At 42.1% G+C, this 25,366-nt stretch overlaps 2 protein-coding genes across 2 annotated transcripts in view; both read left to right on the forward strand.

The window, feature by feature from the left end:
• Window positions 1-5,175, forward strand: part of XK (X-linked Kx blood group) — a 45,933-nt gene extending 40,758 nt beyond the window's left edge. Inside the window, exon 3 of the mRNA XM_032475924.1 lies at window positions 1,309-5,175. Within this exon, the coding sequence (XP_032331815.1) occupies window positions 1,309-2,135 (827 nt within the window). The 3' untranslated portion in view covers window positions 2,136-5,175. The remainder of the gene's footprint in view (window positions 1-1,308) is intronic.
• The window catches only part of LOC102517434 (cytochrome b-245 heavy chain), a 105,306-nt gene that overhangs the window by 32,628 nt on the left and 47,312 nt on the right, over window positions 1-25,366 (forward strand). The gene's annotated exons all lie outside the window — the stretch shown is intronic.

The following is a 25,366-nucleotide window of genomic DNA, read 5'->3' on the forward strand; positions in this document are numbered from 1 at the left end:
TATGGCCATTGTATTTTAAGAGGCAGGCATGGGAGGTATTACCATCTGGATTTTATGGATGAGAGAGCAGAACCCAGAGAGATTGCCATTTCCCCAGGGTAGACTGGAAAAACAAGAGTAAAACCAGAGCTAGATTTTCAGTTCCTAACTCCAAGCCCTGCCTCCCGACCCTCCTTGCTCCAACATCTGGAGGTGGCAGCAGCCTGTAGTAAGTGATTATAGTTCAGTTTTGACCACACAGTCTGTGCTCATGGGTTGGCAGTACATTTTTTAGATAATAGAACTCAGCCACCAGAGTTAATGCTGTCAAGCGTAGTACCATGATGCTCCATTTAAATGAGCCACATCTTGTCCCCTACGCTGCTGCTTTGTATAAACTGGGCCAACCTATTAGCCATATGTCATTTTAAAGAATAAACAGCTAGAGTTGAGACTTCTTGAAACATTAAGGCCTTTTAGCCCAAGACAGATTGATTCTTAGTAACAAGTGAGGGTCTTATTTCTTCAGCAGTCTCCAGAATTTAAGAATATAACTGAAGAGTAAAGAAAAGTGAGCAATCTGTCATCAGTGTATACATTTAAAAGGTTTTGCAGATAGAGAGAAATTCATGAGCAATTAATTCTTGAGTGCTGTCTGTGTTTCTCGTCCTGGTATATGTTGAGGGTATCAAGAAGACATAGATGTGGTCACTCTTGACCCCTCAGGAGCTTATAAGCTAATTGAGGAAACAAAATACACCAGGCAAAGGACTCTACATATTCAGACAGAGCAAGATATGGTCAGATAGGTGTTTCAGTTTGGGTTGACCCCAAAGCAGACTCTGAGACAAGGATTTGAGTGCATGTCTTTTTGGAGGAAGGTGTAAAAAGCGTGGGAGAAGGGAAGTGAGACAAGGAAGGGAAGGCAGCCAGTAAAAGGAGAGTTATTTGACAGCGGTCACCATAGGTGACCAGAAAGTAATCCTTCAAGGAAACACTGGTAAATGGCCTAGAACACACACCTCAGAGTTATTCTTCCCAAAGAGGAGGGGAACTCAGGTCATTACATTGCAGCTCTTCTCAGGGCTAGACTTGGAATGCGGAAGGGCTCTCCCAGGGTATTAATTCCTCCAAGCTTCAGCCGGCCAAGCACCTGGGCAGAGCATGCTTCTGGCACCATGTGCAGAGACCGACAGCTGGAAGTCAGCCTGCATGCAGAAAACAGAGGAGTCCCAGGAATATGGGGAGGGAGGGGGCTGACAGCAGCTGCCACGGTAGGTTTCTCGGTGGAGGTGAGACATGAGGGTCCTCTTTCTCTTCTCTTCTCAGGTCTATTCATGGTCCTCTCCCTCTTGTCCATTGTGTACGGAGCCTTGCGCTGCAACATCCTAGCCATCAAGATCAAATATGATGAATATGATGTCAAAGTGAAGCCTCTGGCCTATGTCTGTATCTTCCTCTGGAGGAGCTTTGAGATTGCCACTCGTGTCATCGTCCTGGTCCTCTTCACCTCCGTCCTGAAGGCCTGGGTGGTGATAGACATACTCATCAACTTCCTCAGCTTCTTCTGCTACCCCTGGATCCTCTTCTGGTGCAGTGGCTCCCCTTTCCCCGAGAACATCGAGAAGGCCCTCAGTCGGGTGGGCACCACCATCGTGCTGGGCTTCCTCACCTTACTCTATGCCGGGATCAACATGTTCTGCTGGTCAGCTGTGCAGCTGAAAATCAACAACCCTGACCTCATCAGCAAGTCCCAGAACTGGTACCAGCTGCTGGCATACTACATGCTGAGATTCATTGAGAACGCCTTCCTCCTCCTCATGTGGTATCTTTACAAGACTGACATCTACATGTATGTGTGCGCGCCTCTGTTGATCCTGCAGTTGCTCATCGGGTACTGCACGGCCATTCTCTTCATGATGGTGTTCTATCAGTTCTTCCACCCTTGCAAAAAGCTCTTTTCGTCTAGCGTGTCTGAAAGCTTTCAGGAGTGGCTGAAGTGTGCTTGCTGTGACTGCAGGCGGCAGAAATCCTGTGAGTCTGTCGAAAAGACAGATCTGAGGTTTCCCGCAGACAGAGAGGAAACACCTTCTAGCAGTAAAATAAGTTCCATGCCCAGCCAGATCTTGAACACCGATGAGCTCTGTTCTGCGTAATGGGACCCAAGTCTCTTGGGGCACAGACATATTGTTTTCTGGGTTGTTACCCTGTTCTTCATACATGTGATGGGCCCTGCGCAGTTAACAAAGCAGGAAGTTAGCTCTCAACTCCTTGTGAGTTGCTCCCCTTTAGAGAGCTCTTGGGCAGGCATGTGGGAACCATGGAGAGAAGCCAGGGAAAGCCCTGAGTGTTGGACGGGCAGCCTAAGGCACCACCATTCACAGTTGACCATGTTCTCCCAGGCGTTACTGGCTTTTTCACTGACACAGTACCATGATATCTGAGTTGAGCTGGTTAGATCCATCGGGTAGAATGAGGGCAGGGGCTTTCTTGTTTCCTAGTTTTCTGGACTGCTGGTCTAGGTAGCCTAATGTTTTATTATCCCTGAGCATAGTTTTCACCCAAGAGCTGTCTGATGACTAGAGATGGTTACTGGGGTTTTGCCACCAGCCAGATCATTCCTGTTAGAGTTTTCAGAGAGAGCTGTTAAAGTTTGGTTTTTGAATAGACAGATGATCCATTTTCATCCCATTAGGGCTCTTTCTACATAACCAACTGTCACAGCCTTGGCCTGCTATCTCTAATTGATTCAAAAGTCTGGACTTAGAGACTTCATTCTCAACGATCCATGGTTGCAAAATTGGATTCTAAATTAGCTTGTGGAAGTCCTCGAATTTTAGGAAAGTTGTATTCCTTCAGTATGTTGAAGAACTTCTGGATCAAGAGGGTTGTTAAAACAGCATGATTTAGGCATTTGTAAGCTGAATTCTTACCTTCTTGTGGTGGTTGAAGATATGAATCTGCTAGAAGGTAGGCTTAAACCTCTTCAAGTTTCAGTCCTGACAGTTCTGAGAGATTTCTAGGAGAATTAACTTGGATTTGCCTTCTTAAGATAGAAGAAAATAAAACTAATAGTCTTTACTCCACCTCTTCCTTGCCTGTCAGGACAGTTTTAGAGAAGAGTTACTTTGGTTAACTTAAGTTTTTCTAGAAAGCTCCACAGAAATTTCTCACCTAGCACAGGTATATAGGGCATTTTAATTTTCATTATTTGAAGGAAAAGGGTTTCCCCCTTCAGTTAGATACTGACTTCCAGAAACTTTTAAATTTTAGAAAGAGATGCCACAACCAGAAGATTTTTATCTTTAACTGAATGCATTTTAATTTGGCATGATTATGAGTTAATTTGAACAAGATCTCCAATTTTCTCCTAGAATCTCTTATCTTCAGTATAATTTCTCCTTTAATCTGAAACCCTATTTCTTTCATGAAAAAATTGTGTAGCATATCCTCAGTTGTTTTGGAAAAATGCCTGGATCTGGTACCATTATTTCTACCATAAAAACCTTGATAATGAAGTACCTGGGAGCAGGTGACCTGTCATTGATGAGGCTGGACACTGCAGGTGGATCAGGGTTGACAGTCTTAGGACCCCTAAGGGTTGAACTTTCTGACCAATCCCGTTTCTAACTGTCAGGGTTAAAATGGTGAGTTTGAGCAGAAGTTGTGGTCAGAATTAGATAGGGACGGAGAGACTGCTACTTCCCCCGCCGTGGTTTAGAAGCCCGTCTCAAGAACCATTACAAAATCTGAGCCTTCAAATACATTTAAGATCATTTTAATGTAGAATATAGGTACACATCTTGAATGGCCCCAAACCAGACTAATACTGATGGCCTGTCTGACTCCCAAAGCCCAATTATAATTATAATATAAGCCACATTTATAAGGATAAAGAGGTTTGGTAACTAAACTGGGCATTTTGTCGCCTTTAACTCTTGATATGCAGAGACCCCCACTTTGGGGCCATATATGTCCGGTAACTTTGGGGGACAGAAAGCACTGCTCCTTTTCTTCATGGTGAAAATTTAAGTCATAGTGAACTGAGAACTTTTGTTTTAAAATTATTTATATTATACCTCTGAAATGGCAAAATTATACTTCAGACTGCAGAACTAGCTTGCCATAAAGGCAAACAAACCAGCAAATTTCCTCATATCTTGAGAGCTGAAGCATGTTTTTCAGTTATAATTCCAATTTTTAAAACTCTCAGTGCTTTGTCTAATTAATTACATGTCATAACTTGTCATGTCAGATACTCCAACTGAATCACTATCATTTGGTTGGATGGAGGCAAAGTATTTCCTTGAAATATATTGAAATAAGATCATCAAATATGTTTAGACTTTCTCCATTACTGGAGACAGGACAGTATAGAGGTCAGCAACTCCCTGTCCAACCCTACAAGTTACTTAATTGCTCTGTGCCTCAGTTTCTTCCACCAAATTTGCATGATATACTTGCCCGGCCTACCTCACAAAGTTGTCAGGAAGATCACATTAAATAATAGGTGTGAAAATGGTTTGAGAATATTTTTAAAGTGCCATGCATGTTTAAGGAATTGTTATTATAGTTATTCAAGCCCATAAACAGGTTATTGTTCTATTTTTACTGTTAGAAAAGAAACAAGTAGCATCATTCACATGAGTGTCTTGAGTGAATACGTCGGCCTTTGGTCTTAAGGAAGGGCAAGCGTAAATGGTCTTTACTCTCAGAGAGAACTCAGCAGCCGCCCTTTCTCTTACCATCAGTTGCTTATAAAAATTAGCACCCAAACATGTTACTTGGAGGAAAAAGACCCACTGGAATCTGAGAAATTGCTTTTGATAGCAAATGAGTTTATCATTTTTGTATCTGTCATCGTTCATAAAGGACATAGCATCTTTTGTTAATTTTGGCTTACAGTTTGAATGCCTGATCTTGCTAGACTTTAACTGAATGTGGGTATAATCTTTTCAGCCTTGTAAATGGGAAAATAAAAATTAAAATTGGTTGTCAAATACAGCATTTCCTTGGAAACCACGTTAGAACATGAGTGCTGTGATTATGAGTGTGTGTGTCAGTACTTCTCAGCCAGCACATTGTGGATGTGAGCTTCTGCAGGCTGCTTCTCTGCAGCCATTCACTCTAATAAATATTGTGTATGTTTCTTCATATAATAAATTAATTTTTCGTTTTCTCCTTTTTCATTCCTTATACAGTCCTTTCCTGACTTTTTGACTTCAGGGACTATTTTAGAAACAATTTTGAGGAGGGAGGGTATAGCTCAGTGGTAGAGTGCACACTTAGCATGCATGAGGTTCTGGGTTCAATCCCTAGTATTGCCATAAAAAAAAAGAAACAAATTTGAAAATGATTTTGTTGTGATTAATTATGATTTTGTAACTTCCCCTGGAAATTTTGTCTGTAGGATGAGAAATTTGAGAGTGCTGGTATTCTGCTTTGCAAGACACCAACAGTCCATGGAGTCTCCTCTGATTGTTTTATTAGCATTTACTCCATGTAAAGCTACACAGCTAGATACTAAAATTCCACTCAAACACAAGTGGTATACTGGTCCAGAAATATAAAATACCAGATGAGCAAATCAATATTAACATAAACAGATAGCCAAAGGTAAATGACAATCCATTCCTGGAAAAAAATCAGGTTTTTTTCCATGTCCAAATGCAATATTTAATTTTTTTATTGAGGTATAATTGACATATAATGTTATATTAGTTTCAGGTATACAACATAATGATTCAACATTTGTATCACTGCCAAATGATAACTGCAATGATTTTATTTACCATCCATCACCATACAAAGTTATAAAACATTTTTTCTGATGAGAAGTTTTAAGATTCACTCTCTTAGCAAATTTAAAGTTCACCATGCTATATATTACACCCCATGATATTTATTTTATAACTGGAAGTTTATGCCTCTTAATCCCCTCTACCGATTTCTCCCCCCCCCTCAATTCCCCTCCCCTCTGGCAACCACCAGTCTGTTCTCTGTATCTGTGACGGTTTTTTTGTTTGTTTTAAGAAAGAAAAATACCATATTATTTCACTTGTATGTTGAGTCTAAAAAACAAAACAATCAGTTATTAAAGGGGTCATTTCAGAGCGTGGGATAGACATAGATTGTTGGAATAATTCCTTTTCCTCTGAAGGTGGCCTTGCAATTTGGGAAGACTTAGCTATAAGACAAAGTCTTTTGAAAGAGATCCATTGGTATTCAGTCAACCCCTTGAGAAAACTGGCCATCAAAAAGTGTAGTGTTTAAGTAGGCCAGTCTAAAATTACTTCACTTAAGGGAGGGTACGGCTCAGTGGTAGAGTGTATGTTTTGCATGTATGAGGTCCCAGGTTCAATCCCCGGTACCTCCATTAAAAATGTTTAAAATTACTTCATTTGATGTTTGTAAGTGTTTTTTCTTTTGAAATCATTTCAAGCTAATAGAAGAGCCTTAAGAATAGTGCAAGGACTTCCTTTATCCTTCACCCACTTTCATGTATTAATATTTTGTCACGTTTGCTTTATAATTCTTATTTCCCTCTTTTGCCCTTTTATACCTAAATACTTCAATGTGTATTCTCTTATACACTGAACAGAGGCATTCTCTTACATAGCCACAAAACGATGATAAAATTCTGGAGATTAAACAGGAATACAATAATAGTATCTAATCTAGAGTTTATATTCCATTTAACAATGGTACCAATTATGTTTGTTTTCACAAAACTTCCTTAAAATGTGATTCTACTCCGTTCTCTTCTCTGGGGTCTCTTTATTTAAAGTTATGAGTAAGTTTTAACTTCCCTATGAATGCTGGGAAAACTATGGCAGACTTTGAAAATCTGTTTGAAGAAAACGCACGTTATCAGTACTGACTAACAGCTTAAAAGCATAAATTTGGGATGTTTACTGGTGAACTGTGGGTAATTCTTCATGGATATTCATTTTAGGCATCAAATGTTTGCTGCTTAATATGTGAGCCTGTAGTTCATGCCCTTCCCCCGCCCCACTGTGATGGTTCTGTTTTACAGCGTTTAGGCCCAAGTTTGCAACGATGAGGAAGAGGGTGAGGGAAGTACAGTATATATTATTCTGCCATGACCGTATTTCCCCAGTGCCCCCTCCAGGAGACTGTATTCTTTATGAACATCTTTCTAAGTGGGAAAGAGCTCAGAAATACCAACTAGACACTAATGAGTGACATTTTGAGCCTTTTCTCTTTTTCAGAAAAAGGCACTTCATCTCAGCAGAGATTTGTACAGAGCTGGGAATTCAGAGACATCCCCAATCCCTTCCTTCCCAGCACACAACAAACCCTATCAGACTAGACCCTTAACCCGCTAAGAAGGTGTGTCCACTGCAGAAGCCTGCCCGAAAGAAAGCCTCACTCCTCCCAGTCACCCTCTCGGTGTGTTTGTTGCTCTGGAAATTACTCCAGGAGGTCTAAAACAGTGCTGGTTCAAGCAGGGTTTGGACCTCAGAGCATCTCTGAGGATGCACAGCACGATGTAGCAGTGTCTTTTTGCAGCAGGTTATCAGGAAACGTCCCACTCAGACTCCGCTGCGTGAGGTTGCAGGGTTTGCCTCCTCCCAAGGATTCAGCCAGAGAGGTTTTGAGATTCTGCCTGTGCTCCTGTTCCCTCCCTGCCTCCCATCCTGAATTAATTCTCTCTCTCCAAATGATGAGTTCCTGATTGAAGCTTGATTAGCCTGCTTCCTAGAGCCCTGGGACATCAGCCTCCGTAGACATCTGCATTATGCATACCGGGTTAATTTCTTATCAGTCGGCTTCCTATTTTAATTACCTAACTCGACAGTTAATGAGGCGGGTTTTCAGGAGCGATAGCACTCAAGAAACAAAACAGGATTTAGAGATTCTATCTGGGAGCAATGCTGCAGGACCATCCCTGCCACCACTCCAGTGGAGAGGAGACTGCTTCCCTGGTGTCGCCTTCTCCTAACAAGGTGACCTTCTTAAGTGGACTGGCAGAATGTTTGAGAACAATGGCGCCCAGCTGTAGAGCTGCAGACCTCCAAGAATTACAGAGACATTGCGCTCCTGTCCACTAACTAAAGATGTTTGACACTATCTGGGGATGCCTGACACACATCTATCTGTACACTTGTTTTTCATACCCATGGGGGTGCTGTTGTGAGTGATAAAACAGGACTGATTAAAAGTGTCACTGTATTTAAAGTAACTTTGTCATTACCCCCCAGGCCCTACCATGAACAAGTGTTAAAAATTCAATCACTATCATGTGGGAAGTGACCTTAAAAGACTTCCTTTGTCATTGAAAATGTTGGGAACTACTATCCTAGAAAGTTTTTTCACCGATGGACTATTTTCTCCCATATACTTAGAGTATATTCTTTTCCTTTTATTTTTTTTTTAATTTTTTATTGAAGTGTAGTTGATTTACAATGTTAGTTTTAGGTGTACAGCAGTGATTGTTATACATATACAATACACATATATTTTTTCTTTTCAGATTCTTTTCCATTATATGTTATTACAAGAAATTGAATATAGTTCCCTGTGCTATACAGTAGGTCCTTGTTGTTCATCTATAATATATATAGAAACTTGTGGCTGTTAATTCCCAACCCCTAATTTATCCCTCCTGGTCCTTTACCCTTTGGCAACCATAGTTTGTTTTCTATGTCCATGAGTCTGTTTTTGTTTTGTAAATATAATTTGTATCATTTTTTTTTAGATTCCACATATAGGTGATATCATATGATATTTGTCTTTGTCTGACTTACTTCACTTAGTATGATAATCTCTAGGTCCACCCATGTTGCTGCAAATAGCATTATTTCATTCTTTTTTATAGCTGAGTAACATTCACTGTGTGTGTATATATATATGCATATACATATATATATACACATACATATATATATATTTACATACATACACCATCTTCTTTATCCAGTCATCTATTGATGGACATTTAGGTTGTTTCCAAATGAGGGTTGTTCACACGTGAATCACTTGGCTTGTCTCATTCCCAGCTTCATTCAAGAGATGATAAAATCTTTTTATTTTAAAAATGTAACGTGAATGTTCTACCTTCAAAAAGTAAATTATCTACCTTTACACAAAGTATGTCATCAAGGTGAAATGCTTTTACAATTTCAAAGCACTAAAAAAAAGTATGTTATTATCATAATAACCATCAAAATAATTAAGTGATTGCTACACCTTCTTCAGTTCATCTCCCAATTCACTTCCTTGGCCTTATCAGAAATTATATCAAAGTGTTTTCAGCTACAATTTGTAGAACAACTGATTAGAAGTGGCTTAAACAAGAGGATTTTGTTACCTGACCTAACAAGAAGTTTGGTTGCTTCCTCTTCACATTTGTCTCTTTACCATTACAAGAGGGCAGCCTGGGCTCCCAGCATCATATCTACAAAATGAATCCAAAATTAGAAAAAAGGATTTCCCTTTGGGTATCTCTGTTCTTTCAGGAGGAAAGTCTTTCCTAAAATCACCTACCAACCGCAGCAAAATACCCCAAATGTCCTACTGGCCAGAGTTGAGTCGCTTCCCTACCTCTAAAGCTGTCTCTGGCAAAGAGAATAAAACATGGTCGTGGTTTCCTGTGACTGCACAGTGTTCACCCCTCGGAGCTGGCCAAGAGGCCACCATCTTTTAGCTTACAGTAGGAAGAATCCCCACAGAAATGTGGTTCTGCAAGCAACAAGGAGTGGGGGAAATTGCCATTTGCTGAGCAACCTGACATTTCCCTGTCATTTTAAAAACTAAAGCTTCAGCTATGCTGATGAATTGGGGAAGAATGTGGAAGTTCCCTACCCCTCCCCCCACCCAAAAAAAGTCCTGTACTTCCTTCATCTCCTTTTGCATTATGTGTCCCTGGTTAAGAAGTTCTCAGGAAGAAGTCATATATTGAATAAATATGGCAATTACACCCAGTTATCTTGTGAGAATGCCTACTAATGGGATTGTCTTTGTGTTGCTGGAGTGAAATTGTAGGTCTGTGGGCATCTAAAGGAGTTAGGAGGAGAATTCTTAGCTCTGAAGAATCAGGAATCCTAGAGGTTAGAAGGGGAAACCAGATAGTCATATTAGTTCAACAGACACTTGAAGAGTGCCCGCGTCTGCCAGGTGCTGGACTCGGCTCTGAGGGTAGACTGGCAAGAAAGACACCAGCTCTAGTGTCCAGAACTCCGAGTCTAGTTGAAGAGTCAGACCTAACCTGGTGATCTTAATGCACTGAGGTAAGAGTTATGATGAGACTAGAACCCAGGAGGTCCCAAGGACAGAAATAAGGAGCCCAGATCTGGTCTTGGAGGTTCAGAGAAGATTCACAGAGAAAGTGATATATAAAATCTGAGACAAGAGCTGAATTTACCCTTAAGTTTATAAAGCTAAAGCCTCAGGTCCCCCAGGGAATGTGGGGACTTGTAGCATATTCTAGGCGGGAAGGAGAAATCAGGATGCAATCAAAAAGCACATTTATTAAGTAATTCTGCCACGTTGTCCAAAGAAATCACAGAAGGAAGGGACCAGAATCTCTAAGGCACCTGTGACTTGTTATGATTTTCTTTTCATTCTGAATATTCTTTCATTTTGTACCTAGTTTTGAATTCATATTTTTTATCTTTTTTTCAAAGCCTCTCCCTAGACCAAGTTGTCTAATTTTCAGGCCCCATAAAACCTAGATCTGCCCCTGCTTGAGATCTGAAGCATGAGTAGCTGTTTGCCTGGTGAAGGCAGTGGAAAGAATATTCCTGGTAAAGGGAACACCACATGCAAAAGCCCGGAATTAGTGAAAAAGGACATTTATAATCAGGGAACAGCTCATAGGTCAGTGTTGCTGGAACATGGGAGAGAGGTGAGGGGCCACCCTCCTCTTTTCCTGGAAAAGCTGATAGGACTTATCAAGGCCAACTAGTGAGGTAGAGCGCATGTGAGCCTAAAGCCTGGTTTATCAAGTCTTATTTTTTGTTCCTTGGAACCAAAAAAGTTACCACTGCTTAAGTAGATAAATTAGACAAAAAATACATTTTCTTCAAACTGATTTTTTTAGGAGGGAGACTCTTAAGTGCTCACATTGTGGAGGAAGACAGTTTGGCTAAGGGGTCATAGTCACATGGCATTTGATGGTGTCAGGCCAGGGCCCAAGAAAGACAGCTGTCCCTATCCAGACCATCCACCTCTTTATTCAAAGTCCCTGAGGACAGTGTTTCCTGAAAGAAGCAAGACCCTTTATTATCTCCCCCAACCATGATGCAAAACTCTAGTCAGCTGTTTGGACACATCTGAAAGAATCCTTTCCTCCACACCAGAAAGATTTCAGTAACACTTAACAGTAGGGTATAAAACCTACCCTGTGTACTTTATGTTACTGCCAATACTCTGCTCTTGGAATTACAGGACCAATGGGAGGAAAATCTCCATCACCTGCTCCAGTGGGTACATCTTTCACCTGTAAAGGGCTTAACTAAGTGGACGAATCCTGGCCCTGAAATCTGACCAATTGGACATCATGGATTATAGAAAGGGTCCAAAGAGTTACAAAAGGAGGCAGAGTGGTCTTCATTCATTCCTCAGGGTCCTACATCTCTCCTAGTACCGTGGGTTACAGGAAAAGAAAGGAAGATCCTAACTCCCCTACCTGAATGTTGACCTCCCTTTTCAGGTCGTAGAACTTCTTGGAATTGCTTTATATTCACCTCCCAGACTGAATCCATTCTCTACTTTCTCTGAAGAACTGATTCTGAAGGAAAGAGATAGATAAGGTTTCTATTAGGTCCCAAAGAACTACTCAGGGGAGACGGGACTCTGTAACCTGACAGGGCTACCTGGGATTACGGGAGGAAACAAATATTGTAAAAGACACATCAGATTTCTAAGACTTAGTACAAAAAAAATAGAAAATATCTTAATAATTTTAATACTTGATGACATGTGGCAATGATAATATTTTGGATACATTGGGCTAGTTATGGGATTTATTAAAAATTAATCTTTTTTACATTTTTTTATTGAGTTATAGTCATTTTACAATATTGTGTCAAATTCCAGTGTAGAGCACAATTTTTCAGTTATACATGAACATACATATATTCATTGTCACATTTTTTTCACTGTGAGCTACCCTGTGCTTTACAGTATAATCTCGTTTGTCTATTCTGCATATGCCTGTCAGTATCTACAAATTTGGGGGAAAAAATTAATCTCACCCCATCTAGTTACTTTCGAAAGTTGGCTATTAGGAAATGTAAAATGTCATACATAGGCGGTTGGCATTTGTGGTTTGTGTTATACTGGACAGTGCTGCTTTAGACATTTGGATAGAAAGATGCTGTTGCCACTAGATGTAGCCGGTGTCTAGGTTCTTGTCCTGTCCCAGAAAGAATTCAGAGGTGAGATGCAGAGGTTAAGAAAGTAAAGTGAGGATTTATTAAGGGATGGATAGTACATTCTCAAGGGGAGAGCTGGCAGGCTCAGGTGAGCGGCTGCCCTGAGTTTCTTTGGTGAATTGGTTACATGGAGTGTAAAAATGAATGGGCAGAATATTCATTGGGGAGGGAGGAATTTAGGATCATGCTCCCTGATTTTCATCCCAGCTCCACCTTCCCAAAGGGAGGAGGGATTTTTGTCCTTATTTAGTCTGGATATGAGTTGTCATGGCATCGGTGCATGATGGGTACTTCCAAACTGAAAGGCTAATTTTATTGAAATGAGGGCATAATGAGCAAAAGGTTACATTCAGACCCTGGAAATTCCTTCCTTTTCTCACCTTTTTTTGTCGGTCTCCAGGCCACTCATCACCCCAAAAGGTGTGACCACTTATCAGCCCAGAGGTTCCTGCTTTTCTTTCTCTGCCCAGGGACCCCTGGTGCTTACATGATGTATGGTTTCCTGCATTTGGTCTGTGCCCCTCCTTTCTGCCCAATTCCTGCCATTTGGTCTGTGTCCCTTTCTCTGCTCATATCTAGCTATCTGCCTGCTCTAACAATACCCTGAAGACCTGCTTTTCTACGAAGAAGGCTAAGTGCACCACAAAAATGTCATTAGCCAGGTCTCATTCTTGGATATCATTTTTATCCTCTCATGTCAGAAAAATTATATTTACAATAAGAACAGGTATTCCTCATTCTATATTTCTATGTTCAAAGAGAGTGTTCTGAGCAGTGGGGACAATGTTTTCCTATACCGTGGTTCTCAACCTTGGCTCCCCATTAATCACCTGAAGGCTTTAGAAAATTCTGAAGTCAGGCTTACACCCCAGGCCAATTAAGTGGTAGTATGTGGGAGTGCGACCTGTGGATCAGGGTTTTTCTAAATTTCCCCCAAGTGATTACAATGTACTTGGGAGCTCCAGCCTTCCAGAAATCTTGCTTTATAAGAAAGGCAAGTGTCTGGGGCTTGACAGCAGGTGGCTATTTTATCAGATATATGTGTCTGAAGGTAGCAGAGTCACTGACTCCCTTACACTGTGCTTAGATAGCCAAGTAAAATGTAGCTTTCCTTATTCCAGAATGGATCCGGGCTTCCTCATGAATCCCCATCCGCATTTGGCACACATACAAAAAAAGCTCAGACAAGGCAAAACCTTGCTAACCTGGTATCTTTATCTCTGCAAAACTGAATAGTTTCTCTAGAATAACTGGCCATCTTAGATGTAAAATGCTCTTTCAGAACACCTTCCCCGCCCTCCTCCTTTACTAAGATAATGGCACTCCAGTGTGTGGCAGACACCGTGTGTGCGCCACCTCATGGCAGAGGGGCCCCTGCACCGTCTGCTGAGTCTGCGCCCAGGTCTGCAGCTGGTGGGGCCTGTCCTCTGCTTTCTTCTTGGGCCTTGCTCTGCTCACTGTGAGCTGCAGACCCCGGAGCCCGCGCCATTCCCTCCTCCCGGCCCTGCACCTTGGCTGTTCCACAGAGGATACAGTGAAGGCTTTGGGCCTCGGCCTCTCGTCCCAACTTCCCTGGGCAAGGCTGGGCCTCTGGAACCCTGTGGTCACAGCAGAGGGCTAGTCCCTGCCCTTCTCTGTCTGACCTCTCCTCCTTGCTAACTCATGATTAGGTTGGGCCTAGGACAGCATCCCTCAGAGAGTCACCAATGGAAAGAGAAGCACAAGGCCCTAAACCACGGGCATGCTCTTAACTCATTCCATCTGTCTTCCCAGGCTGAAGTCTGAGGGAGGGCCTTCAGGACGCAGGGGGCCCCCTCCTCCCACAACCCCTCGCCCGAGGGCCCACCGCCCACTTCCTCTCCCTCACAGCCTGCCTTTCTCTGAGGCAGCAAGTCTGTCCCAGGTGACCCAGGCGGAGACAGTGTCCTCTCTGCTCTGCCAGAACAATGTGACCTCAGCCCTCTAGGACTGGCTTTTGATGTGCTCAGTGAGAGCCAAAGAACTTAGACACCAGTCTTTTCTCACAGCCAAGTCTGGCTTTCAAGATCCTGGCTTCAACTCAAAACATCTTCTTTTTGCCAACCTCCAGTGGAAACACTATCCTCTTCTCTTAGATTCTACCCTAAATCACATCCCTCCATTCCCTCATCCCTGGCCGATGCTGCCTCAGGATGACTAGGGACAGGGCCAGCCACATGGAAATGCAAAAGACAAAAGCCCAGTAATATGCATTTTAAGATATGATTATTACTCTTATTATAATTATGTAGGACCAGTTTAGTGAGGGCCAGACCCTGTTGGGTGCTTTCCCTGAATTAAGTCATCTAATCCTGATTATAATCTAATGAGCAAACAGGCACAGAGAGGTTAAGTAACTTGCCCAAAGTCACACAGCTGTCAAGGTCAACCAGGAATTTGGATCTAGACCAGCTCCAGAGTCTATATTCCTAACCTCTTCCCTCCCTTCATGAGGCCCCTCCCCTCTGCACACTCTCCACTTGTCTTCTAGAGAGACACAAAGATGAAGAGCTCCAAGAAAACATTCTTTTGACATGAGAGGTCTAGGATATCTCGCTACCAAAATGCTTTTTGGAAGGGGTTGGAGTACAATATTTAAAAAGTAAATATATGTGCAGGAAGACATTTCAGTTGGGTTTATTATCAATCATTAAAGCTCCATGTCCCAACAGTATTTAATCTGTCTCTGTGGCGTCCAAGTCCTTGCTTCAGGCTCTTTTGAATTCTGGACATTAACCTAGTGTGACTTATTGTAAAGTGCTCTTAGCCTCGCTCATTACTGCCTCCTAATTCCTTTTGTCTATCAGCTATTCCTGCACAATTTGCATGTTCTGATGTGATTATATATTGCATTCTGATTGCATCCTACACATATATTCTGTTTCCCCGACTTGTCTGTGAACTCCCTGAGGATGGGGACTATATTCTCTATCAGACTCACAGCCCCCACGGTGCTAGCACAGCAGGGAGCACAGAGAAGGGGCTCAGTAAAGATTTGTGGATTGATTCACTTGGGGAAAAGTTAATTATCTCTCCCTGCTTACTCTTCAAATCTTTGAAACTTAAACTTAACCTCTGGCTTCCTTTATATTTCAGATATATGCACTGGCCTGTGTACTAAACTGCCTGGGCAGAAATTTTGGCACTGCCTGTTCCTTGCTGAGTGGCTTTGGGCTTGGTGCAGTCACCCTCGATGCCTCAGTTTCCACAAATGCAAAATGAGGGTGTCATTGCACTATCTTATAAGGTTGGTGTAAGGAGTAAATGAGATAAAACACATTGACCAGTTAGACTAGCGCCTGGCACATTGTAAACATTCAATAGCTGTCAGCTATAAAAAAAAATGGATGCATGTTCCTCGTTTACCTTATAATCTCACTTCTACTGCCATCTAGTTTCTATACCCCAAGCACACAGTTACATGCACATGACAAAACATAATATTTTAAATATTTAAAATTTTCTATCCATTCCCCCACGTCCTCACATTTTTCAAATACTGTGTGATTTTCAAACGAACCCCTCAACGGTCACATTGTTTTGGCCACCAGGTGGCGGTGTTTGTTCAGCCAGGTAGTGAATGTTGGAAGTTGCCACACACTGGGGCCGGGGATGAACTTAGGATGCTGTTTCAGAATTTGCACAGGTTCTAATTTTCTCCGTTCCATGCACTTTCCTTGTCCTGTGACTGGCTGTTTCTTTCCTTCTGCTTCTTTTCCCCTCTGCTGCCTGACCCGCCTCCATGATACATCTGACCGCCTCCTCAAATAGGCACCTTGTAGACTGTGGACTTGCAGAAATATGGTTGAGGTTTCCATATCCTCCAGCAAGGTGCTGACCAGAAACGATGTTTTTTTTAAAAAGCCACCTGGAACATCCTGGAAGACTAAAGGTTAAATCACTAAAGGGGCAGGAGAGGTAAATGCCCAGCTGGTCTCCCCCACCTCCATTCTCTCCACTCCTCTGCACTCCAAGCCCAGGGCAGGGTCGTGGTGACCAATCCTGACATTTGGTTGCCACCCTGACATTCTCCATGGCTTTAGAGCCCTTCCCAGCACAGCTCTCCTTGAAGTTTCTGGTAACCAGACCCGTGTTTGCCGTCCCAGGTAGAGCGAGTGTCTGAGTCCGAGCATCTGGGTCCGAGCTACACCTGCACTGAGCTGCCTCCCAGAGCCACTGCCCAGGCCTCCGCACCATTTCCTCTGCCGCAATATGACAACAGCAAGGCATTAGTAAGGGCAGCCACTGTCGGTGAGTCTGTTCTATGAGCCGGGCCTCAGCGATTCACAGACGCCATCTCACTTCACCTTCAGAACAGGGCTGAGCAGGAGCAGTTACACCTGTGGAAGCCATGGCTGAGGATAAACAACTGGTCAAAGTCAGGCAGCCCGGAAGTGGAAGAGCTGGGTTGAGTCCAGACCACTGGCTTGAAAAGCCCGCTCTTCCCCTTCCACTCACTTGCGGTCCCCCGGGACATGCTATGCTCTTGCTTCAGCAGCTCAGAGTGGAACAAGCCACCGCTCTCACACCCACCCCACACCCACAATTCCCAGATGTCCCTCCCCGTCACCACCCACAGCTTACACCTCTGCAGAAAACTCAGACTGGGCAACTTGACCTGCCGCTCTGGGAAGGCTGTGGCCCTTCACTCTGGGGTCCCATCTCCAGCAAGCTGGGAAAGAGCCCCTGTGATACCTAGACGGACCGGGCAGCCCCATGACAGTGGTAGCTAGGTACATGATGAGAGAGGTGACAGTCACCATCTGCAGTGCTGGAGAAAGCCGGTGAACTGGGGAATGAGGGGAACACGAAGGGAGGCCTACAAGGAGGCCTGTCCTCTGCCTCTGAGCTGAGGTTTGGCCTCTCCGGGTTATGAGGAATTCCTCCACACCCTGCAGAGGGGTCAGCTCCTACATGGAGAGATTCTCCTGTGAGGTGAGGGCAGGGGTCTGTGTTTCCAGGGCCCAGGTGGGACAGGTTGACAAACCATTTCTGGTCCATGAGGCTTCCTATAAGACAGGCCTGGATTCTGTCTGAGGGCGCTGGGGACGGACTCCCCATTCCTGCTGCTTCAGTTGTGTGCGACCCTCGCATCCCCATTGTGGTGAAGAGAGGAAGGGGCAGATTGCCCTGACGGTTTTGGTTCATTGCACGGTTGATTTTGTTGGCCTGAGAAATGGGTAGTCATGGAAACCAGAAGGCTTGTTCTGGAAGGGCCCTACTAGCCTCGTGTTTCCATCTTACGTAATGCAGTTTCCAGAATTCTTCCCCCTGTGGTGTAACCATGAATGGATCCCAAAATCAATTTAGTGGATCACAACCAGAATTTTTTTAAAAAAGGAAATAGAATTGAATACAAAGGAAAATATCAGAGTGCCTTACACATATCAAGTCAGTTATTCTTTGGGGGCATTTTTATTTCAGTTCTATACATTTATGAGTGCAGTGGGTCACAGTATAAAATGTATTCTTATTGGAGCTGTGGTCCCAAATGTTTATAAACTGCTGCTAACCTGAGTCTCACCTTGACAGAAGGGAAAAGCTTGCTTTTATTTTTTTTTGAGAAGAAAAACATTTCTAGTACTCAAAAACTGGACACAACCTAAATAGTCATCAAAGGTAGAAGAGATAAATAAATTGGGGCATAATTCCCTGATGGGAATATTATATATATGGCAAAGAAGGTGAATGAACTATAGCTGTATACAGTAACATGGATGAATTGTATTAACATTGTGCTGAACATAAGAAGCAAGATGAAAAAGAACACATACTTTATGATTTAGCTTATGTAAAATTTTTAAAAGGAAAAACTAAAATCTATAGTTTAGGGATATATCCATAGGTGGTAAAAGATATAAAGGAAAGTGACCATATATATGAAGTCAGGGATATGGTTACCCGAGAAGGGAAGGGGGTTTCTTAACCCTGCTGATGCTTACCTGGGAATTCAGTTTAACATTATTAGTTAAATTATATGTCTATGTTATATGCATTTCTAGGTATTCATCGTTCATAGCTTTTTTTTTAGGTTTTTTTTGGGGGGGTAGGGGTGGGAGATAATCAGGTTTATTTATTTATTTATTTTTAGAGGAGGCACTGGAGATTGAACCCAGAACCTCAAGAATGCTAAGCATGCACTCTACCACTTGAGCTATACCCTCCCCCGTTCATCATTTTAAAAAAGATTGTAAAAGTACAGTGATCAAATTTGTACCTTTCAGTCTACATTTTTATTAGTTACTGGTTTTAATCACTTGCTGTAAAACATCTTGTCAGTGAAACACTCGCAGAAGCAATTATAAATTAAATTATGTCGGGGCCTGTTAGTTCTAGACTAACACCGTCCAATAGAAATTTCAGTGATAAAAGAAGTGCTGTGTATCTGTGCGGTGCAATAGGGGCTGCACTAGCCACTTGTGGCGATTGAGCATTTGAGATACTGCTAGTGTGACTGAGAAATTCAATTTTATATTTTATTTAAATTTATTCAGATTTACAAAACTACATGTGCCTAGTGGCTACCATATTGGATAATACCAGTTGAGGCCAATTTGCTTGGTATAATGAAATGTACTAATGCTTTGTTTTTAGACCAGCCTAAATTTGAATCCTATCTCTATTACTACCACCATGAGACTTTAGGCAGAATACTTGATTTTTCTAATCCTCAACATATCCATCTGTATAATGGGGATGTGAAGAGATACTTCTTAATCTTGATGTGAGTACTGTATTAACTTAATGAATGCAGACCACCTATCACAGACTCTGCCAGCAGTTGACGCTGAAGAAACGTTGGTTTCCTTCCCATACCTATGTGGCCATCTTGGAATTGTGGGAGCTCCAAATAAGGGCTGGATGAGAGAATTCAGATGATTTGGTGCAATCTACACCACATCTCTGTTGTCAGTTGCAAAGATCTGTCTTCAGGGCAGCAGCACCATCATTGCAACTCTTTAGCAGAACTTCTTTTATAGCTCAAACTCCAAAGAAACAGTTATGTCCATGTTTCCAAGAAGAAACACATATCCAAACACCAGCCCACCCCTTAGATATAGAAAAAGACCACCTACCCACACCAAATTTTGTTTGCTTTTGCCTAGTTTTGTTTCTTAGATTCAACAAGTATATACATTTTATTGTTAGGGAGCAGGATGCATTATTTATTTCTTCCCTCAGTGAGTAATTCTTCAGCATTTTTCCCTTTTGGTATGAATATTATATTGTATTATTATATTATATATTATTATTCATGTTACTAAAACTTAATTTATGTTCTCAACATGTTTTTTTACTTCTGTGTGTTTCTAATGTGTCTTAATATGTGACCAGAAACCTTGACGAATTTGCAGTGTTTGAAAAATGGAATTCTCATTTACAACTGATACAGGCTGAATTATGTCTCCCTCACCTCCAAATTCATGTGTTGAAGTCCTAACACCCAGCACCTCAGAATTTGACTGTATTTGGAGATAGGGTCTTTAAAGACGCAATTAAATTAAAATGAGGTCCTGAGTGTTGGTCTTATTCTAATATGGTTGATGTCCTTCTGAGAAGAGATTAGGACACAGGCAACACACATTGGAAAGACCATGTGAAGGCAAAGGGAAAATGACCATCTACAAACCAAGGAGAGAGGCTTCAGAATGAAACCAGTCCTACTGACACTCTGATCTTGGACTTCCAGCCTCCAGAACTGTGAGACAATAAATTCGTGTTGTTGAAGCCACCTGGTCTATAGTACCTCATTATGGCAGCTTGAGCAAATTTATACAACTTTCCTCTCATGAGGTTTCTCAGTTTATATATATCTGGCCAGATATTTTTTATCAGCTACCCGGACTCAATTGCTGCAGTTTATATTAAAATGTGCTGGTGGTTGAAATCAATTGCACACTTCTGTGTGAGCCAATAACGTGAGGCAAGTCTTTAAAAGGGTAGCACAATCGGTCTGAGATTGCACCATAGATATGCTATCTCCAAAACATGGGAAGTCAAGATCCCCCCTCCTTTTTTCCCCTTTTTTAAAAATTGAAGTATAGTCAGTTTACATTGTTGTGTCAATTTCTGGTGTATAGCATAATATTTCAGTCATACATATACATACATATATTTGTTTTCATGTTCTTTTTCATTATAGGTTACTACAAGACATTGAGTATGGTTCCCTGCACTATACAGTAGGACTTTACTGTTTATCTATTTTATATATAGTAGTGTGTATCTGCAAATCTTGAACTCCCAATTTATCCCTTCCCACTCCATTCCCCTCCTGGTAACCATAAGTTTGTTTTCTATGTCTGTGCATCTATTTCTGTTTTGTAAATAAGTTCATTTGTGTCTTTTTTTTTTTAGATTCCACATGTAAGTGATATCATATGGTATTTTTCTTTCTCCGTCTGACTTACTTCACCTACGATGATAATCTCTAGGTCCATCCATGTTGCTGTAAATGGAAATATTTCATTCTTTTCTATGGTTGAGTAGTATTCCATTGTATGTATGTGTATGTATATACACACACACACATACTACAACTTCTTTTTCCAGTCATCTGTCAATGGACATTTAGGTTACTTCCATGTCTTGGCTATTGTAAATAGTGCTGCTATGAACATTGGGGTGCATGTATCTTTTTGAATTAGAGTTCCCTCTGGATATATACCCAGGAGTGGGATTGCTGGATCATATGGTATGTCTATTTTTAGTCTTTTGAGGAATCTCCATACTGTTTTCCATAATGGCTGCACCAAACTACATTCCCACCAGCAGTGTAGGAGGATTCCCTTTTCTCTACACCCTCTCCAGCATTTATCATTTGTGGACGTTTTAGTGATGGCCATTCTGACTGGTGTGAGGTGATATACCTCATTGTAGTTTTGATTTGCATTTCTCTGATAATTAGCAATATTGAGCATCTTTTCATGTGCCTATTGGCCATTTGTATGTCTTCATTGCAGAATTGCTTGTTTAGGTTTTCTGCCCATTTTTGGATTGGGTTCTTTGTTTTCTTGCTATTAAGTTTTATGAGCTGTTTCTATATTCTGGAAATTAAGCCCTTGTCAGTTGCATCATTTGCAAATAGTTCTCCCCTTCTGTAGGTTTTCTTTTTGTTTTGTTTATGGGTTTCCTTTGCTGTGCAAAAACTTAAGAGTTTAATTAGGTCCCAATTGTTTATTTTTGCTTTTATTTGTATTGCCTGGGTAGACTGTCCTGGAGAACATTGCTAAGACATCAGAAAATTTTTTGCCCATGTTTTCTTCTCAGAGGTTTATAGTGTCTTGTCTTATGTTTAAGTCTTTAAGCCATTTTGAGTTTATTTTTGTGTACAGTGTGGAGTGTTCTAACTTCATTGATTTACATGCAGCTGTTTAGCTTTCCCAACACCACTTACTGAAGAGACTGTCTTTTCTCCATTATATATTCTTGCCTCCTTTGTCAAAGATTAATTAACTGTAGGTGTGTGGATTTATTTCTGGGCTCTCTGTTCTGTTCCATTGATTCATATGTCTGTTTCTGTGCCAATACCATGCTGTTTTGATTACTGTAGCTCTTTAGTATTGTCTGAAGTCTGAGAGGCTTATTCCTCCAGCTTCATTCTTTTCCTTCAGTATTGCTTTGGCAATTCTGCGTCTTTTGTCATTCCACACGAATTTTAGGATTTGTTCTAGCTCTGTGAAAAATGTCCTGGGTAATTTGACAGGGATCGCATTAAACCTATAGATTGCTTGGGTAGTATGGCCATTTTAACAATATTTATTCTTCCAATCCAAGAACATGGAATATCTTTCCATTTCTTAAATCCTCTTTAATTTCCTTTATCAATGTTTTGTAGTTCTCCATGTATAAGTCTTTCACCCCCTTGGTCACATTTATTCCTAAGTATTTTATTTTATTTTTTTGATGTGATTTTAAGAGGGATTGTTTTTTTACTTTTCTTTTCTGTTATTTCATTGTTAGTGTAAAGAAATGCAACTGATTTCTATATGTTAATCTTGTATATCCTGCTACCTTGCTGAATTCTTCGATTATTTCTAGTAATTTTTGTGTGGACCTTTTAGGGTTTTCTATATGTGGCATCATGTCATGCACATATAGTGACAATTTTACCTCTTCTCTTCCAATTTCCCCTTCACTCTTGACCCATCTGACCACACTTAGAACATTTTTCTCTTCTTTTTACCCCATTTTAAAAGGGGGGTAGAACTCATGCATTGTGCACCTACTATGTATCAAGCACTGGACTATGTGCATTGTGTACCCTTCATCTTCCCACCAACCCAAGGAGATGGGTATTAATACCTCTCTTCCATTATACAGGTGAGGAAGCTGAGACTAAGAGAGGTTAAATAGATTGTCTGTCCAAGGTCATATATCTGATAAATGGAGGGTCAAGATTCAAACAAATTCTATGTAATTTCATTAAATCCCTTTGCAATGAGAGGAGGGCCTTCATTCTGTGTGACTTCAGTGGATCAGAACCTTGCCTCACTATTCCTTTGGCTTCTCATTCAGAAATCTTCCCGTCCCTCCATTTTAGCCACCCACCCCCATAGCCACACTCTGGACCTGATCATCTGTCAGAAGTGCACTGTATTTAAAATCTCCATATCAGACCTGCCCCTCGGAACACTACCTCCTCTCTCTCCCTCATTCATTCACGCCCAGGATGACTGTCCTTCAGCCTCATCAAGACCTTTGGTTTCTTTTCGACGCTTTGGCTTTGCTTCCTTCTGGAGTTCACTTCTTGGAGTTATATGCATCTTAGACTCCGCTGTCCATCACTTCCACTTGCACATGTCCTCGGTTCCTTCACACACTGTCCTTCTGTACCCTCTGCCAGCAAAACCCAACCCCGATCACCTCAACTGCCTTCTTCCTCTACACTTGCATGTGAGTTAGTAATGAAAGCTATGACAATTACCCACAGATTCATACCACTATCAGTTTATGATCTCATACTCAACTGGGTTCTTAGCTCTCTGGAAATCATTTTGGCTTCTACAGTCAAGCCCCACTTCTCAAAAGCAGACACAAAACCTGAAAACTTTCTTCATTTTCCTGAAACCTCCACCTACCACTTCATTTTCAACAGAAGACCTTTCCTGCTCTTTCACAAAGGAAATGGAAATCACAAAGAGGAAGTCCCTCAGCCTCCCGCCACCAGCCCTCCAGACCCTCCTGCATCTGCACTCTCCTGCCCTCCTTCTGCAGAGAAGAGGCCCCTCCTCCTGTCAAGGGCTCCTACCACTTCCTTCCTTCCAAGTGCTCAGGAACCTTGCTCTATCAAAGAGCGTCCATATGTAGCTTCCCCCTTCGCTCTACCTCTTCTCACCAACATTTACAAACTCCTATTTAAAAACAAAACGAAACCAAATCTGTCTGCTGTTTCTACATGCCTTCTTGATTCCAGCCGTGCTCCCTCGTCCCTGTCACAGGCAGCCATTTTGAGGTGACTCACCTCCCTCACCTCAACCCGTCACCATCTAGCTCCCTTCCTTGCTGTCCACTGAAACCTCTTACTGAGGTCCCTCATGGCTGCCTTATTGCTGAATCCAGGGTCACTTATTAGTCTGTGTCACACCAAACTCTTGGCATCAAATGGCTGGTGCCTGAGACTCCAGTGGCTGCCGAGCCCCATAGCTGCAGGTGTGGCCTCTCTTCTCCGACTGCCTTTCCTCTTGTCAGTTTCAGATGCCTCCTCTTCTGCTGTCCTTCCAAGCAAGGTCTCCAAGGAGCATCTGGCATGGGGCCTCCTCCTTACTCCTGCACTCCCCCAGGACTTTTTTTTCCCCTAACCTTCTACATGTTGATGCCATCCACACCTGTGTCCGCAGTCAGACCGCGCTCATGAACTCCACGTTTGTACATCCAACTAACCAGCCAACACCTCCCCTTGGAGATCTCATCTCCCCTTCCCAACCCACCTAAACTCAGTCCTGTGTAAAACTGAATTCATTACCTTCTCCACACAATGGTTTTCTTCCTGGCGTTTTTCTCCAGGAGATGGTGTTTCCATTAACCCAGCTCTCCCAGCCAGAAACCTGAGGTCAGCCATGACTCTTTCCTGTCCCTCAGCCTCATCCAACTAAGTCTTCAGTCAACAAATCCTGGCAGTGTGACTTCTGAATCCTTCTGTTTCTGTCCCTTGCTGTCCTTTCTAGTCTAGTCTAGTTTAATTCACATCACTGCCATCTCTCACAGTGGTGGCCTTGTGTATATTTGCTGCACTGCTTGAGAATATTCAATTTTGCTGTAAAAGGCAAGAGAACAAATGGGAGGCATGGAACTCAGAAGGTGTGTTGGGCATGAATAAGTAATTTATTAACCTGGAAGATGCATAAAATAAGCCAAGTAAGAAGAGCATATTTGTGTGAACATGGAGAAGGGTGGAAAGACCAAAGATGCACGAATACTCTTGATATATACGATAAATAAGCCTGAGGTACACGAGGCATACTGCTTTTATACCAGGCTCATGCAGCACTACAGAAGTCTTAATTCAGGCACTCATTTGGTAACACCCATTCTAGCCCCATGTGTCCTCTTCCTAAGAAACACAAAGAAATCCTTAGCTGTTCAGCAGACTTATTGACAAGCTACCACTCTGGCCAGGTACACTTGTCTCTGCATCTCTCAGAGGAAGTATGTGCCATTGATCCCAGGCACTTTCTGTCTGTAGACCCCTGGTTCAGACCTCAACTCTGATGCGTGTAACCACACCATCAACAGGGAAGGCTGTTGCGGCAGAGACAGAGAGACAGGATGTGTGCCCACTGCGTGCTCCAGGATTCAGGAAGTGTAGTACTTCTGCTTATTTGCACCCTCTGTGCAGTGTATAAATCTACCCCATCTCTTCCCCTTTGCCGTTTGCTGTGTGTTGTAAAGTTTGCTGATAAAACTGTGTGATTCAACCTTTTTCATGGGCAGTGCATCTTTGTTTTCTCTGACCTCTCATGTAGCTC

Source organism: Camelus ferus, chromosome X (genome assembly GCF_009834535.1).
Source record: "Camelus ferus isolate YT-003-E chromosome X, BCGSAC_Cfer_1.0, whole genome shotgun sequence".
NCBI classification, from domain to species: domain Eukaryota; kingdom Metazoa; phylum Chordata; class Mammalia; order Artiodactyla; family Camelidae; genus Camelus; species Camelus ferus.